We start from the raw sequence: 19,680 nt of genomic DNA, 5'->3' as shown, positions 1-19,680 counted from the left end.
GCCTCGTTTTGCATCGCATTTAGATTAAAAATAACAGTGTACATTTTTATATGCCTGCTTAGATTATTTCTGTCAGTTCCGACACCGTTAAATTGTAACAGTTAAGTTTTGATTTATAATAAAATGAAGAAGACTGACTTGTATGACATTGCACAAAACAGGGAAGAGTGGAGAGCTACTGGGGAGGCCTTTGTCCAAGAGTGGATGCAAACAGGCTGAAGAAGAAGAAGATTGCCCTCGTGACACTTTGACATAATTTCCGTCCCCTTAATTAAAACTGTCACAGTGTTACTTGAGATACAAATCGGTAATTTTAGAGCTATTGTGTAATTACAAACGATCATATTTTAAGAACTAATACATTTAAACAAGTTTATCTAAAAAATAAGAATATATTTGATAAAACACTTTAGTAGCAAAATAAAATAGATATAGATTTGTTATGATACATAAGAAAATAAGGAAAATAAAACTATATATTGAAGAGAGGATTTTGTCAAGTAAAAAATTATTATATTATTGGAGGAGATAAAACTCACCCAATTCTGTCTGGTTCATCGAAAAATGATATCATACTCTGTCAAATTATGGACTCTAGAGTATTTGATAATGTAGTCTGGGCTGATTATCGGAGAATAGGCCATTTTTGGGAAAAGCTATTTACCAGCAATTTTATTGCTGGAATCGAATTATAAGATCCTATATATTAATAATATAGGTATGCAAAGTCCTCAGATAGTGTGCTACTTTTTTATAAACAAAATGGCGCCCGAAAATAGTGTTTTTTTTTTCAATTATTGCTCTAGAACTCCGAAGATTTTAACTTTACAACAAAAACACTAAAATAAAAATTCACCGTGACTAAATTCTGCATAGAGACGTGTTTTTCCCGATCTGCTCCGACGAAAATTTTCCTCGGAAAATGCGGGTTTTCCCAACAAAATCTTTAATTTTCAAATAAAGTTTTAGATAAGTAATTATTTACCACTAATTAAATAATTTGGTGACTTAAAAGCCTTCTTGGTTTAGATTATAGTTCCAGAAGCTGGTGGAAATTAAACGAATATTTTAGCAACAATTCAATTTTTAATTAATAATTTACGGTCGCAATAATAACCAAAATAATTATGATGCACTGATCAAACTTTGAAATTTTATAAAGATGAGATGCCTATTTAACATTTTGTCGACAAAATGTAAATTTTTTATTTTTTTGCATAATCTTTAAAGGTTTAAAAAAATAGTTATAAACAAATTAACGTTTCTCAGAAAGATTTTATTATATTATAATTTTAAAAAATAGCTAAAATGCGCATTTCAAATATCTTGAAAATGAATGCTTTAAAACTTTTTTGCAACCATTTGCAAAAAAGTTATGAAACAGCAAAATAAACATACTATTACTACGGTGTTAATAATTTTTTTTAATTCTTTCAAAGCGTAGAAGTGAGTTTAAAGTACAAGCTAATTATTTATAAAACAATATCGATTATCAGCTTAATGGTTATATTTTAATTAAAGATTATAAATATATTTTTTTTTGTAATTTACACGCGCGAAAGTAGAATAATACAGTACCGTAGCTACCCGCCCACATACACAAGTCGCGCGAGTTTAAGCGTGTCAGTCGCTTCGAGTGAACATGTTATCTCCGGCTCTGTATCAAGCCTACTTTCGCGCTAAAAATTACAAAAAAAAGTATTTTTAAACTTTGATTAAAATATAACCAATGCACTAATTTTTGACATTCTTTGTGAGTAATTAGATTGTACTATAGACTCACTTTTAAGCTTTGAAACAATTAAAACAAATTATAAACAATGGAGATATCGTATATTTATTTTGCTGTTTCCTAACTTTTTTGCAAATGGTTGGAAATTTTTTTTAAAGCATTCATTTTCAAGACCTATGAAATACGCATTTTAAGTATTTTTTAAAATTAGAATATAATAAACAATTTCTAAGAAATGTAAATTTGTTTATAACAATTTTTTTAAACATTTAAAGATTATGCAAAAAAATGAAAAATCTATATTTTGTCGACAAAATATTAAATAGGCATCACACCTTTATAAACTTTCTAAATTTGATCAATGTCTCATGATTATTTTGGTTGTTATTGCGACTGTAAATTGTTAATTAACTATTGAATTGTTGCTAAAATATTCGTTTCATTTTAACCGCCTTCCGAATTTATAATTTATACCAAGAAAGCTTTTATTTCACCAAGCTATGTAATTATTGATAAATAATTACTGGTTCAAAAAATTTATTTGAAAATTCGAGATTTTGTTAGGAAAACCCACATTTTCCGAGGAAAACTTTCGTCGGAGCAAATCGGGAAAAACATGCCTCTATGTAGAATTAAATTGGGGTGAATTTTTATTTGAGTATTTTTGGTGTAAAGTTAAAATCTTCGGAGTTATAGAGCAATAATTGAAAAAAATACGATTTGTCGGCGCCATTTTGTTTATAAAAAAAGTAGCACACTATATGTGGACTTTGCATACCTATATTAATAATATATAAGATCTTATAATTCGATTAAAGCAATAAAATTGCTGGTAAATAACCTTTCTTTGTACTTTACTAATTAGACCAACGTATTATAACTATTTTGTTTTTCAAAATTTAAAGATTATGCAAAAAAAGAAAAAAATTATATTTTGTCGATAAAATATTAAACAAGCATCTCATCTTTATAATCTTTATAAGTTTGATCAATGTATCATGATTATTTTGGTTATTATTGCGATCGTAAATTGTTAATTAACAATTGAATTGTTGCTAAAATATTCGTTTAATTTTCACCGGCTTCTGGAATTATAATCTATACCAAGAAATATTTGATGTTACTAAGTTATTTAATTATTGATTAATAATTACTTACCTAAAACTTTATTTGAAAATTATAGTTATTGTTAGGAAAACCCGCATTTTCCGAGGAAAATTTTCGTCGGAGCAAATCGTGAAAAACCTATCTCTATGCAGAATTTAATTGCGGTGAATTTTTATTTGGGTGTTTTTGTTGTAAAGTTAAAATCTTCGGAGTTATAGAGCAATAATTGAAAAAAATACGATTTGTCGGCGCCATTTTGTTTATAAAAAAGTAGCACACTATCTGCGGACTTTGCATACCTATATTATTAACATATAGGACAGAGCTTCCCAAACTGTGCGTCGCGACGCCCTGGGGCGTCGCCGCGTCGTCCCAGGGGCGTCGCGTGTCAGACCGGACTTTTAATACAGAAAATATATTTTATTACAATACTCATATCCTGCAATTGGCAGATAAAATTACTGGGTTTCAGAAGTACTTGCTCGTATGGAAGAGAAAATTAGAAGATCAAGAAATTGACTGTTTCCCTGCTTTACAAGGTATTCTACAAGAAAAAACGATAGAAATTCTCGATCCCTCTTTAAAAAATATGTTTACACAACACATGTTATCATTGAGCGAACACTTTGAGAAATATTTTCCCGAAGATCTGGAGTAATATGACTGAGTCAGAAACCCTTTCCAGTTATCCACGTCATCAACACTTTCAATAGAGAAAGAAGAACAACTGACAGAATTGTCCTGTGATTCCAGCCAAAAGCTTCAATACGAAAAGGACAAACTGTTTGAATTTTGGAGCTCAGTTTCTCATGAATATTATGCCAACAGCACTGCAACATTAAAGGTTTTACTACCATTTGCGACTTCGTACTTTTGCGAAACGGACTTTTCTGCAGTGACAGTAATTAAAAACAAGTAAAGGTCAACATAAACTTATAAAAAGAAATGAGAGTGTCAATTTGCAAATTGGGCCCCGGTTTCATAAGCTCTGCTCAAAAAAGCAAGCACATTGCTCACATTAACCAGCCAGTTACATAAAAAATATCTCTTTTTATTTTTGTGCCTATGTTTTGAATTCATTCTTAATTTCTAATAAAAATATAAATGTTCGATTTTTTTTATAATTATAACTTGTTACTAGTCTACTTACTTACTATAGCCTGCTACTTACTAAAATTGGTAAGTTTTATTGGGGGTTGGGTTGAGGGGCGTCCCAAAAAAATAGCAAAGGGCGTCACAGTACGAGTAAGTTTGTAAAGCCCTGATATAGGATCTTATAATTCGATTCCAGCAATAAAATTGCTGGTAAATAACTTTTCCATGAATTTTGCTAATTAGCCCAGAGTAATGATAACCAATTTGCCCAACGAGACCAAGAAACACTGTATCGTGTACCATTAATGTCTCGTTTTTTTACCATATTTTTTTTAATTAAATTTCGTGGTATAGGTAGAGGTTTCGTAGAATTTTTGCTTAAAAAATTTTATCCTGATAGTGAGTAGAGCCTTAAAAAAGCTAATTGGTTGTTATAGTCTCAGCTGTTATTATCGAACAATTCTCCCATATCTAAATACCAAACAAACGTATAATTCTCTAATTGACTCTATTAATGATGTTTCTGAACAATCTATTTGCGAATATAAACCATTTAAATGTAAACATTTCCCGTCTGTGCCTGCAAAATTTTGTTAAATGCAAATAAGTAAGTGCTCGCATCAAAAACTGTATTAAATTAAAGGCCAAACAAAGCAAAGATGAATGCTGTTCAATATTAAACAAACAAACTTTACTTAGGGCCGGTTGTTCGAACGCTAATCAACAATGATCATTATCAAATAATTAATTACTGTCAATGTCAATTTGTTTGGGTTGTTAAAAAGTCTGTGGAGTCTATAATCAATTAATATAACAATAATTATTAACATAATTAATAATAAATCTCATAATTGTAATTAATTATGTTTTCAGCAACCCAAACAAAGTTGACATTGACAGTTTTGGTGACAGTAATTAAATATTTGATAATGATCATTGTTGATTAGCGTTCGAACAACCGGCCCTCTACTTTAAAATTGATTAAGAAAAATGAACAGGAAAAAAGTGTAGTTGTCTCCAAGTACCTAGTCGGTATACGAGATATAGGTATATAATATCATAAGAGAAAATTTTTGCCGTCAATATTTTTGACAGGTATGAAAGTTTGTTGCCTGGCAATTCTCGCGAATTAAATTTTGACAATTAAATCAAGAGGCATCATTCGAGTGATTTTGTCAAAATTTCATAAGCGAAAATTGCCAAAATTGCCAAAAACGAAAAGCGAAAAAGGCAACAAACTTGAAAAAAAAAAACCAGAAGAAAATTTTGCCGGTAAATAATTTTATCTCGAATGATATTCGACAAGACTATTTCACGAGAAAATTAATGCACCATATCAACGAAACATAATCTTTATTTATTTGTTAAAAATATCAAATGTACAATTATTATTAGCTGTAGTAGTTTGCCCATTCTTTTCTACCAAAGCATGATTTTGTGTATTGTTAACCTGTAGCATTTGGGAACTCGAATATCCAGCTTCATTTGTTGTTCTGAGATTTTCTATCAACTTCTGGTGGTGACTGGAATCCAGCTGCAGATATGGTGTTAGAGTGACATATATGTTACATTTGAGTGACCCGTTAACTTAATTAACTCTGTTCAGAAACACCTTGATTTAAACAAGGATGACACAGCTGAAGGTCGATGAGAATGGTTTGTTATTTTATGTTTTTTGTGTCTATTCCAATTTTTTCAACTGACATTTTTGTCCACTTAGATACGGTGTTGATTCGAAGTGGACAGTTTTTGAACCAAGATTCATTCTTCCAGTTGGGGTGAACGGTAAGAAATAGTATTTTTTTCCATTAATTCAAAAAATAATCCGTTTGCTGAATTTTTTACCAGCTATTTGCTGCTTGCCAAACTTTTCGAACCGCCTTGATTTGTTTTGGAAAAAATGCTGTTGTATTCAATTCGGCCCGTAAGTTCTCCCATAACATCAAATTCCTTCTGGAAAAAGTTCAAAGCAAGTTCAAATGAGCAAAGGTGAAAAAACTTTTTTTGTGCTCCATCGGGAGTTTCCTCGTCGTAGCTTTGGATGATTTTTAATAATTCTTCGGTGGATAATGCTTTTGAACTCAAATTTCTTTTTTCTTGAACACTTTGAAGCTGCCTCCGCTTGGTATCTCTGGCTAATCTTGCACAGTTGAAAGATATATCTGTGAAAGGGTCGATTTTTATGCCGTACTCTATAAAAATTTTTTCTTGTACAATTTTCGCTGTAGTATTCCACGTTGACTTTACAGACGACTCTTTATAGTTTTCGCCATGGCCTTGTTTTATATTAAAGACATAATACTCGAGAATTTTTGTTAGCTCCGTTATGGTAGTACATATTTTAAGCGTAAAATTTCTCTTAAAAGTTGGGTCCGAATAGAGGTTTTGCACCTCTGCGTGTTCATTGGGACATCTTCCGAAACCAATTTTTTTATTTCTTCACCCGACTGGCATCCAAATCTTGATTTTTCGTCTGGATTCATTATATCTGTCCAAAATTGATTACGCCTCATTAACGTTTGTCAAACTGACAACAATAGAATTACCAGACATCTTCGTGACGGAGCTGTCATAATTTTGTCGCTGACAAATCACGAGCAAAAAGGAGTTTTGTGAGTAGGAAACGTGGCATTGCTATGACGTTTTATCAGTTAAAAATAGTCCAGTGAAATAGTCAATAAAATAGCTTTATATTACACGAACCACCACGTAGATTTTTCTATTTAAAGCAAAAATAGACCAGTAAGGATCTGTTTTTGGGTGGATGTGAGAGGTGGCATTCAGATTTTTGCGAATAAAGTTAGGTGATAACTTCGTTAATAATAATTGATTTATGCTCCTTCTCAAATATGCCCGGAACATTAATAAAAAAAAATAAAATATTTAAAAATTTCAAAAAATTTCGTTTTTTTTTCTAATTTTTTTGCTTATAACTTTAAAACGATTCATTTTGGAACAAAGTCGTATAGGAATAAAACAAAGATAATTAAATTTTCTATCAGACACGATTAGTTAAAAATGTCTTTATTTATCACCCTTGCTGCAAAATAGCAATACATATAAAATAAGGGGGCAAAACAAGCCTGCTTTTCAATGATTTTCCATCACTTAGGTTAAACTTGGAACCTTCCTAATTCGTTTAGAAAATTTTTGTAATGTGCTAAAACTGAACACCAAATTTCATTAAAATTGACTTACCACATTTTGAATAATAATTTTGCAATCTAAACTTTTTTAAAACAATTAAAATTTTTTAAAATCTTGCACAACAAAAACTAGAACATACAAAGATTTGTCAATTTTTTTACGTATAAAGAAGCACTCCACCTATCTAGTGCACTTTACAGAATTGAAATCGGATTGTTTAAGCAGCCTCAGCAATGTTTTAAAGTTATAAACAAATTTTTGGCTTATAAACAAATTAGTCCTGTGGCCAGGAGGGGATGCTACGGGCTCCTTTATTTAGATGGACTTACCCAAGATTTTTATGTATTTTTTGACCCGTAGAACACGATTTTTTTTGGGTAACAGTTGATCCGGATGTCGATAGGATTGTTATAAACAAAGAACTTAAGGAATTACATAACATCGATTTTTCGCAAAATAAAACATTTTTTTGTATTTCTTGGGTAATTCTAAGCAAAAAATTTTGTTACAAGTTTTTTCGTAGGATGCATAGTTTTCGAGATAAACGCAGTGGAACTTTCAAAAATTCGAAAAATTGCAATTTTTGAACGCGAATAAATTTGATTAAAAAACAAAATAGCAATTCTGCTGACAGAATTTGAAAGTTTAAGTTAAATTATACCGGTTTTAATTATTTGCATTGCTAAAAATTAATTTTTTTATTATTAAACAAAGCTATTTGTTTATAAGCCAAAAAATTGTTTATAAGTTTAAAACATTGCTGAGGCCCCTTAAATAATCCGATTTTAATTCTGTAAAGTGTATTAGATAGGTAGAGCACCTCGGTATATGTAAAAAAATTAGACAACTTTTAAATGGTCTACTTTTTGTTCAGAAAGATTTTAAAAAATTTGAACTTGTTTAAAAACATTTAGATTGCAAATTTATTATGCAAAATCTATTAGGTCGATGTTAATGAAATTTGGGACACGGTTTAAGTATATTACAAAGAATTTCCTAAGCCAATTATTAAGGTTCTAAGTGCTACCAAAAAGGTTAAAAACATTGAAAAACAACAGGCGTATTTTGCCCCCTTATTTTGTATTTATTGCTATATTGCAGAAAAGGTAATACGTTAAGACATTTTTGACCGGTCGTATATCATACAAAATTCAATTATCTTTATTTTATTTCTCTACGACTTTGTTCCCAAAACCAATCGTTTTAAAGTTATAAGCAAAGAAAGCAGAAAAAAACGACGTTTTTCGAAATTTTTAAATATTTTAATTTTTTTATTAATGTGTCGGGCATATTTGAGAAGGAGCATAAGTCAATTATTATTACTGAAGGTATCACCTTACTTTATCTGCAAAAATCCGAATGCCACCTTTCACATCCAAAAATAGACGTTTTTTCACAGATCCTTACTGGTCTAAAACCACATCAACCGCTCCGGGTTATTTGTGGATGCAAAAAACACAAGAAATATTACATTTAATAGAATTGTATAACTTGATTAATCTTTTAAATAGGTAACACTGTTGAGATTTATTTGGCGAGAGTTATTTGAGATCATCATCTGTAATTCTGTGGGGACTTCTTCCATGAATTCAGGACAATCAAGCAGGATATGTTTAGAGGTCAGTGGATCAGAGTACAGAACTGGAACAGATTGGAAGTGGTTCTGTTATTAGAGGTGTTTGTTAAGTTAAGACAGTATAGCCAATTCTTGGACGATTAATAATAACTTGGTTTCTTCTCTTTGAAATATTATCCAGGACAACATCTATTTTTGGTCAGATTTCATTTAATTTTTCCCAATGATTGTGCCAGGTATTACTATAGTGGATTTTAATCAGCTTGTGTAGATCGATGTAAGGATATGTTTTTAACTTTGCAAAATGGATTAATCTGCCTTAACTTAAATAATTTACATATACGGAATTGGGCCACAATTGATTGTAAAACATATAGTCCTGGATCTCTCGTACCAAAAAAAAGTTTATTAATAGCAAGCTCAAAATCTGTTAAAAGCTTAACGGTGTCTAGTCGGACAAGTATTGATTTACGGGAACAATGGAACATGGGAAGGAAGTTTTAATTGTGGAATTGTGGAACGTAATTCCAGTCATTTGACATGTTCTAGATGTCGGACTTATTAAAATGCCCATCATATTTTTCGGACAAACATTTTTATATGTTATATAAAGCTTGCTATTGAATAAACTTAAAAACAACGTGCTAGTTTTCACAATCATAAACTTGTCAGGATGACACGTTTCAAAATTAAAATCACCTTCCACAATTAAAACTTCCCCTGTTCCAGTGTTCCCCTACATCAAAATTTGTCCGATTAGACACCATTAACCTATTCAAATTTTCAGCGTGCTATTTGCGTATTTTTTTGGTACGCATGATGCGGGCCTAATACATTTTATGTATTCAGTAAAATTAAAATTTTAATTTGTTACCGTTATGATATAATATATTACAATTAAATGGCAGCGAGAACAACTAGACATTTTTAAAAATATCTGTAGGACCCAGGTCGAATCAATCTGATTAAAATGAATACCTTGGGTAAAATGAAGGGTAATCATAGGCGGTTGAAGCATCTGTTACATAAATAATAAGCCCTGTTACCTTCTTTGTATAATCTGCTATGCAGACGATTCAATAATAATCTCTCAAAGTGAAGATGATTTACAACGTATGCTGCACCAATTTGACATAACCGCCAGAAAATCTAACATGTTAGTTTCCCCAAAAAACACAAAATTCGTGGTTAATTGAGAGGTAAGTTGAGAGATAATTAAGAGGTAAATTGGAGCTGGAAGGTCAGATAATAAAACAAGTGATGGTGTTTAAATATCTAGGCATCAGACTATCTAGCTACGGAAGGCTCGAAACAGAAGTGGAAGATCAAGTAAATAGAGCAAACAGAGCCGCAGTTTGCCTGAATGACACAATATGGAGAAATAAATGTATCGGAAAAGAAATGAACGGCAGAATTTACAAAACAGTCATCAGACCAATAATGACATACGCGGCAGAAACACGACCCGACACAGACAGGACAAAAAGATTGCTCGAAATAGCGGAGATAAAAACCCTTCGAAAAATCGATGGTAAAACTCTATGGGACAGAGCTAGAAGTACATATATACGACGGAGATGCAAGGTAGATAACATTAATAACTGGGTAAGAAACAGAAGAATAGAATGGAATGACCACATAAGCCTAATGACAACAAATAGGGTAGTCAGGGCAGCGAAAGATGATTCTCCAATAGGAAGTCGGTCAGTGGGAAGACCACGAAAAAATGGGGCGACAACTTACTAGAGGCACATTGAAAAAACAGACAGAGTCATGTCTATACAAAAGGAAGAAGAAAAAGAAAAAGACCTTCCTTGTATACCGTAGGCCCTAGATATAGCAGAGTACCCTGCTAAAATCCCAACGCCCGTTAGAGGTATAAAACAGGAGCATATTAATAGGTGTGTTCTAGCAAACAGTCAAACTAGTCAGAAACCGTCAGCAAACAGTTGGTTAGTGAGAGAACATAATACAGTCACCAGTGCTATTCCTCTACTCGCACTGGTCGACTATTCGCTGATGGTTTCAAAACGTTTGAAACTGATGCTGGAAGAAACCTATTATAAATGTGGTTTATCCCATTTAAATTTAATATTTATCCATTTCACAAGAAAATAGTTTCAAAACCTTCCATGCCTTAAGGTGTCTTTTGTTATCTTGCGTCCAGCTCACAGTAAACTTTCCCGCTATTTTCTATGTTAGTTCACAGGTAAGTGAAGTTCTCAACTTGCTCTAAGTTCCAGGGCGTTGTTTGGATTCTCGTTGATATTGATAATTTCCTTCCTTCTTGATCTTGTTTGAGATGCTATATGGTTCATTAACTTGGATTTTTTTCATTAATGATTAGGCTCACATTTCTTGCTATACTTTGAAATACACTTAATATGTTTCTTAATACATACATCTGCAGTTCTAACGAGGATCATCAAATCATCCACATAAGACAATATCTGATAGTGCTTGGTTTTGTTCTTAAAATATTAAATGGATATCTCCTAATACCCAATCTAGACGTATATTAAACAGGGTTGTGAACAGAATTTTCTTGGTTTAAGTCTTCTCTGGTTTGAAACATTTCAGTCAGTTTTTCGTTGTAGTTGATCTTATGCTTACCTGATTGATTGTCATTTTGACTATTATAGGTTAGTGTTAGCCACGAGTTATTGTTATGATATAGGGTGGTATGAACAAACGCGACGTGACAGAAGGTGTGAATTCTACCAAAAGTACTGTAGGACGGTTATGGCAGCACTTTCAAGAAACTGGTAATGTAAAGGAAAGGCACAATGGTCCAACAAGAGCAACATAGCCGGTACAATGACAGGTTTGTTCACATTCAGACATTAAAGAAACCCGATGTTACTGCTAGCCAGCTAATAAGTGATCTTCAAAACATTCATGGCATTAATGTTTTTGCTCAAATTGCCAGAAATAGGTTGCATAAGGGTAATCTTCACGTCCCATTAGAGTTCCAGTATTATCCCGTAGAAATCGCACAAAGAGATTAGAATGGACCGAAGAACGTAAAATTTGGCAAGAAAGAGAATGGACAAATATTCTTTTCTCCGAGGGATCCAGGTTTGGTTTATGACCGGATTCACAAAAATCGAGAAATTGGCGAACCACGAAACCGTTCAAGAAGTTGACAGATATCAAGGATGGACTTTGATAGTTTCGACTGGAGTTTCAATAGGTTTTCGAACTGATCTCGTTCATATTAAAGAATTTTTAACAGCAAATGTATATCGAGATCTGTACAAAGCAGAATCTACATTCGGAGAACATTTTGTAAATGGAAAGATGCAAGCTCAATGGCAACAAATTAAAAAAGTCGATATTTCCAATTTGATAAGAAGTATGCCAGATCCATGTCGAGCTGTCATTAACAACAGAGGTGGTCATCCACTCCACTAACAAGAGACTACGACTTTATATTTGAATTTTAGTTGGGAATTTTCCTTTCATTATTTTTTTTTATTTTCGTAAAACCCCTGTACACAACGACCGGTTGTTGTGTTATAATTCTTACTTCGTATGATTGGAATCGTTGGTAAAATCACTGGGGATTCTCTATCAATCGGGAGTAAATTAAATTAACATACTTTTAGCAACTGTATGACTTACCAAAAATAGTTAATTAGGAAACAAAATCAAATAAGACAATACTATTCACGTTGATCAACATTTCACCTATTTTCTCATTCGGCATAAAACCGCACATTTTCACACCTACGAATTTACATCGTAATTGTGATAGTTGAACCGCACATTGCTGAAAAGTTTAGCTTCACCTTATTAGAGAATGCACAGTAGCGTAGCTAACATGGGTGACACCCGGGGCGGTAATCGATGGTGTCACCCCAAATCCAAAAAATAAAGATTCTTAAAATTAAGAATCATAGTTAATAAGCTGACATTATTTAGCCTTGTTGCCTTGTTTTAGCTTACTAAAACTTCTCTCACATGAAACAACCGATATACAAGTGGTCATATACAGTTTTAATGCGACCATTAAGTTTGGGAGGGATTCCATGAAATCCCATTCCACAATGAATTTTTTAAAAATCTACAGCTAACCATTAATATTTAGAGGCTGTATTATTGGCCGCTTGTAAATGTCTTCTGAGCGTTGGTATTTCTAGCAGGAGGTCTGCTTCTGATACCTCTTCATGGTAAAAGTTACAAAATGTTGAAACAGCTAATTTCAACTGTTCACTGTTAGTGAAAAGCAAAGTGTCTGTTTGCAAACAACCTCGAACAATGAAGCCACATCATGAATGGACTATGAACTGGTTTCAAGTTCAAAATTGAATAGGTCAAAATGTTCCATCATATCCTTTTGAAGTTCGGCTTGAAATGAGAGTCCAGAATTCGTCCTCATATTTTCGTGGCGATATCTATTTCTTCAGCTATAATATGACCACGTTTTTTTTTCAATATAAAGTGCACCTATTTCGGTCGCTGATTGATCAACGGTTATGCTTTTACTTTGCAGTTTAATCTGACAAAAATTTATATCTCTTAGTACATCATTCCAAAAGAAAATATAACAAATAAATGTAGAATTACACACATCGAGTATATGGTTATGTGCAGCACTTCTGGTGTCTAAATTTTCTTATTGATGATATAATTCTTCAATTGCAGCAACAAAACTATCAAAATGTTCTGCTTATACTTTAACTTCAGCATAGTGAGCACTTCAACGCATTGTGGAAATTCGTTTAACATAATAAGCTTTGCTGTGTTTAATAAGCACTTCAAAGCAGCTAGAGTGGTAGCAGAAAAAAAATTGCCCCTACAGTTCCGAAAATGTTACACAAGATATATTTTATGCAAAAGAGTGCTGGCCACATAAATTAATTAAACCATCAATACATCCAACGAAAATGGCCTTTTGGTTTTTTGCTTTAATAACAGGTTGTATTCATACATGTCCCCCGCTCGCCTATTTACAAATGCTCCTATACTACGGCACCACAGTGCCGAAATCGGTTAGCCTTTGAAATACACTATTACGCTACAAACCCTCATTGATTTCGGCACCTATTAAATTATAATACTTTTATTAAATTTTGGTGTCTAAGTTTTTATTGCAATTAATATTATTGTAAGTATTGTATATTTATTTTTCAATTTATTGCTTGAAAAATTGGAATAGAAACGTCTTTTCTTTTCTGAAAAATGCCTTTGGTAGAGCCAGTTAGCCAGACTTGTTTGTGATTGCAGATTCATAGTCATAAATTTATTATTTCATAACATAACTACTACAATATTATTTTTATAGATACATAGGTACATTTTATTCCATTACTTTTATTTTTTTTTATAGAAATGTCTAAACTGCAATAAACCTAGCATATTTAAGAATGTGTTTTTTGACCATGACCCGAGAAACAAATAAAACATAAATTATAAAAAAGCCATTGAATAAAGAAGATATAAATATTTTTTATTTTTATTTATTAAGCGCAACAGGCCTTGTAGGCTTAGGGCTAAAATGTTTACATTTCTGATTACATAAATAATATAATAAATAACTTAAGTTATTTATTTATTTATAGGTACAGATATAAATACTGTGTCGCAAAAATTCATTATTAACTAAATAAACAACATTATTAGAAATTACCGAAACAGGTCGACTTTTGATTTTAATTTATGATAAAGTATTTTTAATGGGAAATAAGTCACAATTTTACCAAAAAAAAAAATGAATTTATTAACGTTTCGACGCCCAAGTCGGGTGTCGTTGTCAAAATAAAAAATAATACTCTTTTTAATCTGTAAATTATAAATTTAAAAATTATTAGCGTCGAAACGATAATAAATTCATTTTTTGGTAAAGTTGTGGCTTATTTTCCATTAAAAATACTTACTTATAAAAATGCTACAAGGAAATAGCTTCAGAACAACATTAATTTATGATATTTGGCATATATATCATACTAGTGACGTCATCCGCCTGGACGTGATGGCGTAATCGATGATTTTTTAAAGGAGAATAGGGGTCGTGTGCTAGCTCATTTGAAAGGCAATTTAATTCTCTATTCAATAATATAAACATTAGCATAATTTTTTATACTGGGTGTTCTATTTTTTTATATTAAATTAATTGACACAAAGACAAATGTGCGTAATTTATTTAATTAAAAATACATTTTATTGCTGTTATAAAACAGAAATAGTTTCTTTTATTTGGCAAATAAACATTGCCTTTCGCTTAAATTAAATGTTCAAATTATCCAGAGGCAGGTGGGTGGCAGCTTAAATATTGAAATTAAGCAAACAGTAATGTTTATATTTGAAATAAATATTTTATTTCTGTTTTCTGACAGCAGTAAAATGTATTTTGAATTAAATAAACTACGCAAAGTCTTCTTTTTGTGTCAATCAATTTAATTAAAAAATTGTTTTGAGTACCCTGTATAAATAATTATGTTAGTGTTTATATTACTGAATAGAGAATTGAATTGCCTTTCAGATGAGCTATCAAACGATCCCTATTCTTATTGAAAAAATCATCAATTACGTCATCACCTCCAGACGGATTACGTCGCTACTATGATATGTATGCCAAAAAATCATAAACTAAAATCAAAAATCGACCTGTTTTGGTAATTTCTAATAATGTTGTTTATTTAGTTAATAATGAATTTATGCGTTACTTTATGGACGCACTGTATACGATAATTATATCTGTACTAAATAAATAAAAATAAAAAATATTTATTTGTTTTTTATTCATTGGCGTTTTGTTTTAATTTTTGTTGTATTTGTTTCTCGGGTTAGGGTAAAAAAATACATTCTTAAGTATGTTAGGTTTATTGCAATTTCGACATTTCTATTTAAATACAATAAATTGAAATACACAATACTTAAAATAATATTAATTGCAATAAAAACTTAGGCACCATAATTTAATAAATGTCTTATAATTTAATAGGTGCCTAAATCAATGAGGGTTTGTAGCGTAATAGTGTATTTCAAAGGCTAACCGATTTCGGCACTCTGGTGCCGTAGTGTAGGAGCATTTGTAAATATGCCCCCCGCTCATACCAGCTGCATTATCGTATCCCTGTGATCCCTTCATAATTATTTACACCATCAATTTCAAGCTTCTTGAGAATTTCGTTACTTAGATCTGCTACTTTTTTCTTTTTAACGGAAAAAGTCCAAGAAATGCCTCTTTGACCGTGACTTTTCTCGGTTTCGTGCGTTCACAAATTAATATCAAATTTTATTTTGAGTGTAAAGTGAGTAAAGTTACAAATGTAAAGTTAAAGTTAATGATTCATTCTTTTGTGATCGGGTCTCTCGGGTGTCACCCCAGAACGGGTGACACCCGGGGCGGACCGCCCCCTCCGCCCCACCCAAGCTACGCCAATGTGTACAACAGACTCATATCATCAAATATCCGTGAAATATCGCAGAGCTTAACTTTCTTTTGCAAGGGAAGACGAAAAAGGAAATTACGCATATTGGAGTAATTTTTTATTTTAAATGAGTTAAGGTTTTGGCTTGACAGACAGTCACGAAAGAATCTGGAGAAGACAAGGAGAATGATTTACCAAATTCAATGTTGCGAAACAATAACTTATACAGGAGCCTCAGTCTTGTTCACACTTAGTTCTTGTGGATGTAGACACAAAAGCAGGGTAAATATGAACCAAAGTCGTTGCAATTATCCGTATAAAGTTGCCAGCTACCAGTCCTGACCTCAATCCAATTGCACATCCGTGGGACATGAACTCAAGTTCAGCTACCCCGCCCAAACAACTTTCTTGAGCTTGTTGCAGCACTTCGGACAATATGTGACAAGACACAAGAAAATATTAGGTAATTATATCAAACATTCACGATGGAACAGAGCTAGAAGGACACATATACGATGAAGATACAAGGTGAAGAACATTAATAATTGGGTAAGAGACAGAAGATATAATATAGTCATAAGGACGGCGACAGATGCATCCCAAATTGAAAGACGATCTGTGAGAAGACCATGAAAACGATGGAACGACGGCTTACTGGAGGCAGGAGGCACATTGAAAAAACACAGTCATGTCTATACGAAAAGAAGAAGAAGAATATATAAACATTACTTTGTTATAACTGTATTTTATCAACAAAGCTACTTTTGATTGTTTCAATTATCGAATGCCATACAATATGTTTTTGGGGAACATTTTTTATTGAAATTGGTACTAAATCAACTGAAACCGTCAAATATGGGAATCCAAATAAGATTAAGAGCAGGATGTAAAGAAAAAAATACATTCTAGGACTGACGAAGCAATATCAGCCACTAGACAGTTACACAGATCACTGTGGAATAATAAGAAAACAGAAGAAAATAAAAAAAGAATGTACAAAACGATGATGGAAAGTATTGGGTCGTACGGTGCCGTACTCTGGGAAATACATACACAAATCAAGGAAAAAAAATCGGAAATGAGGACAATGGAAATGGTCGGATGATGTTGTCGGCCTCGGCTCTATAGATTTGATAATTTGAGGAACGAAGATATAACGAGAGAAATAGAAATTGAGCTAGACCTAATAGAACCTCAATGGAGCCAAAAAACTAAACTAGTATGGACGTCCAGGGTATTCCTGAAAATAGATGTGCAAAAAAGATTTAACACTGGACTAGGCTGGCCCACTAGCAGAAAATGAAGTAGACCAAGAAGGTCTCGGAGAGAATATGTCGAAAAGCAATGACAGCCAAAGATTTAAAACATCGCTTCAAAGAAACGGCTGGAAATTAAGTTACGATGAATGATTTTTAAATCAGATATTCCCATGTACGTGAAAAGTAAGTTCTTTTATCAATGTGTACTCACAGGTCTAACGTATGGAGCAGAAACATTGACCCTTACCAGAAACGTAATCAATAAAATACAAGTGGCGCAGAGAGCAATGGAGAGGTCAATGTTGAATATATCCCTCAAATGGCCAGGAGAAAACTGGTGTTATGGACACAGTTAAAATAATTAAAACGCTGAAATGGAACTGGGCGAGACATGTTGTCAAATTCAAAGATGGAAGAGGGACCAAGAAAAATTTAGAGTAAAGACCTACACACGATGCTTATAGTAATCGAAAACGTCCTCCATCAAAGTGAGATGGGACATCAAGCGCGTTCAACAAGAAGATCTTCCTGCATGAAGTAGGCTGTCTTTGGTTTACAACAAGGTACATATTTAAAACAGCTGCAAATAAGATAAATACGTATTGGTAAAATAGTCATCCAGATAACGAGAAAATGGAATCAAGAGAAAGATTATAGATTATATTATAGTTTACATACATAAAGAATTTACAAGACAAGTATACAATATATCTACATTTAAATTCCTACTTTGTATGTTTGTTATGCTGGATTATCTATCAATTGGTAGGAAACAAAATTAATATACAATTCTAAATAACTATATCACTTACCAAATATAGTTAATCCAGAAAGAAAAACAAATAAGACAATACTATTCATGTTGATCAACATTTCACCTATTTTCCCATTCGGCATAAAACCGCACTGTATCGCACGTACGAATTTACATCGTAATTGTGATAGTTGAACCGCACATTGCTGAAAAGTTCAGCTTCACCGTGTTAGAGAATGTACAACTGACTCATATCATTTTCCCCGAACCGCTTTCCATGGAGTTAGGACCGCAACTGAAACTCGGGCTCGGAGGCAAGCCGGGATGGAAAATCTCGTTGTGAAATTGGTTCAGCGCAGCATCATAAATACATCAGACTCTTAAGAGATGTGGACAAATCAAAATGACATAGTTTTTATTATTTATTCACGAAATTTTGTCTGTTTGTGTTACGCAAAACGAGTGGATTATTTATTAAGGTTTTTAGTGCTACCTGAATTGGGGTGTGTTTTATCTTTGGGTCCCTTGGGTTAGCGGTAACTCTAGGGACCAAAACTCACTTTTGCCTCGAGTAACATACGAGTACACACATAATAAATTTAAGTATAGTTTAGGAGAACAGAATAAGAATGTTTTCTTCTATTTTTAGTGCAAGCATATTTGGCTAAGACGGAATATTAAGGGTGTTAAACGTAACGCATTTGTTAAACATATTTTCTATTTAAGAGCTCATTAAAAATCTAAATATACATAATTAAGTTTTATCATAAAAATAATATATTTATGTTTATACAGTGAGGACGTTTAAGTTGGAATAAATTCATTATCTCGAGAATGGGTAAATTTCGAAAAAAATGCTGAGACGGGTCGATTTTCATTTTTAAATTATGACTTTTTGGCATGTTATAATACTAGTGACGTCATCCATATGGGCGTGATGACGTAATCGATGATTTTTTTTAAATGAGAGTAGGGGTCGTGTGATAGCTCATTTAAAATATTATTAAATTTTCTATTCAGTAATATAAACAATAACCTAATTATTTATACAGGGTGGCCAAAAAATATTTTTTTATTACATTAATTGACACAAAAAGAAAAATGTAAGCAATTTATTTATTTCAAAATACATTTTACTGCTGTCAGAAAACAGATAAAAACGTTTATTTCAAATTTAAACGTTGCTTTTCGCTTAAATTAAATATTTTTTTTGTCAAATAAACATTTTTTTTCTGTTTTCTGACAGCATTAAAATATATTTTGAATTAAATAAATTACATAAATTCTTTTTTTTTTGTCTCAATTAATTTATTACAAAATTAATTTTTTGGGACACCCTGTGTAAATAAATACGTTAACGTGTATATTACTGAATAGAGAATTAAATAACCTTTTAAATGACCTCACGTGACCTCCACTCTCATTTAAAAAAATAATCGATTACGTCATCACGATCAGATGGATGACGTAACTGGTATGATATATGTTATTGTGTTTTAAATTTTATCAATCAAAGGCAAAATGAAAATTAAAATAATTTTTTTTTTAAATAACGCGGGCACATAAATTTGATACACCCTGTATATTGAGCTGTAAATATTTATTAGAATTTAGTTTGGATGTAAGTGGATTTC

At 32.1% G+C, this 19,680-nt stretch overlaps 1 protein-coding gene across 1 annotated transcript in view; it reads right to left on the bottom strand.

Annotated features, from left to right (window-relative positions):
• LOC114334111 (uncharacterized) overlaps window positions 1-18,330 on the bottom strand; it is a 758,790-nt gene extending 740,460 nt beyond the window's left edge. Inside the window, exon 1 of the mRNA XM_050650127.1 lies at window positions 18,105-18,330. Coding sequence (XP_050506084.1) covers window positions 18,105-18,189 — 85 coding nt within the window. The 5' untranslated portion in view covers window positions 18,190-18,330. The remainder of the gene's footprint in view (window positions 1-18,104) is intronic.
• Between the last annotated feature and the right edge of the window lie 1,350 nt (window positions 18,331-19,680).

Source organism: Diabrotica virgifera, chromosome 5 (genome assembly GCF_917563875.1).
Source record: "Diabrotica virgifera virgifera chromosome 5, PGI_DIABVI_V3a".
NCBI classification, from domain to species: Eukaryota; Metazoa; Arthropoda; class Insecta; order Coleoptera; family Chrysomelidae; genus Diabrotica; species Diabrotica virgifera.
This window is presented reverse-complemented; position numbering and strand designations above follow the sequence as displayed.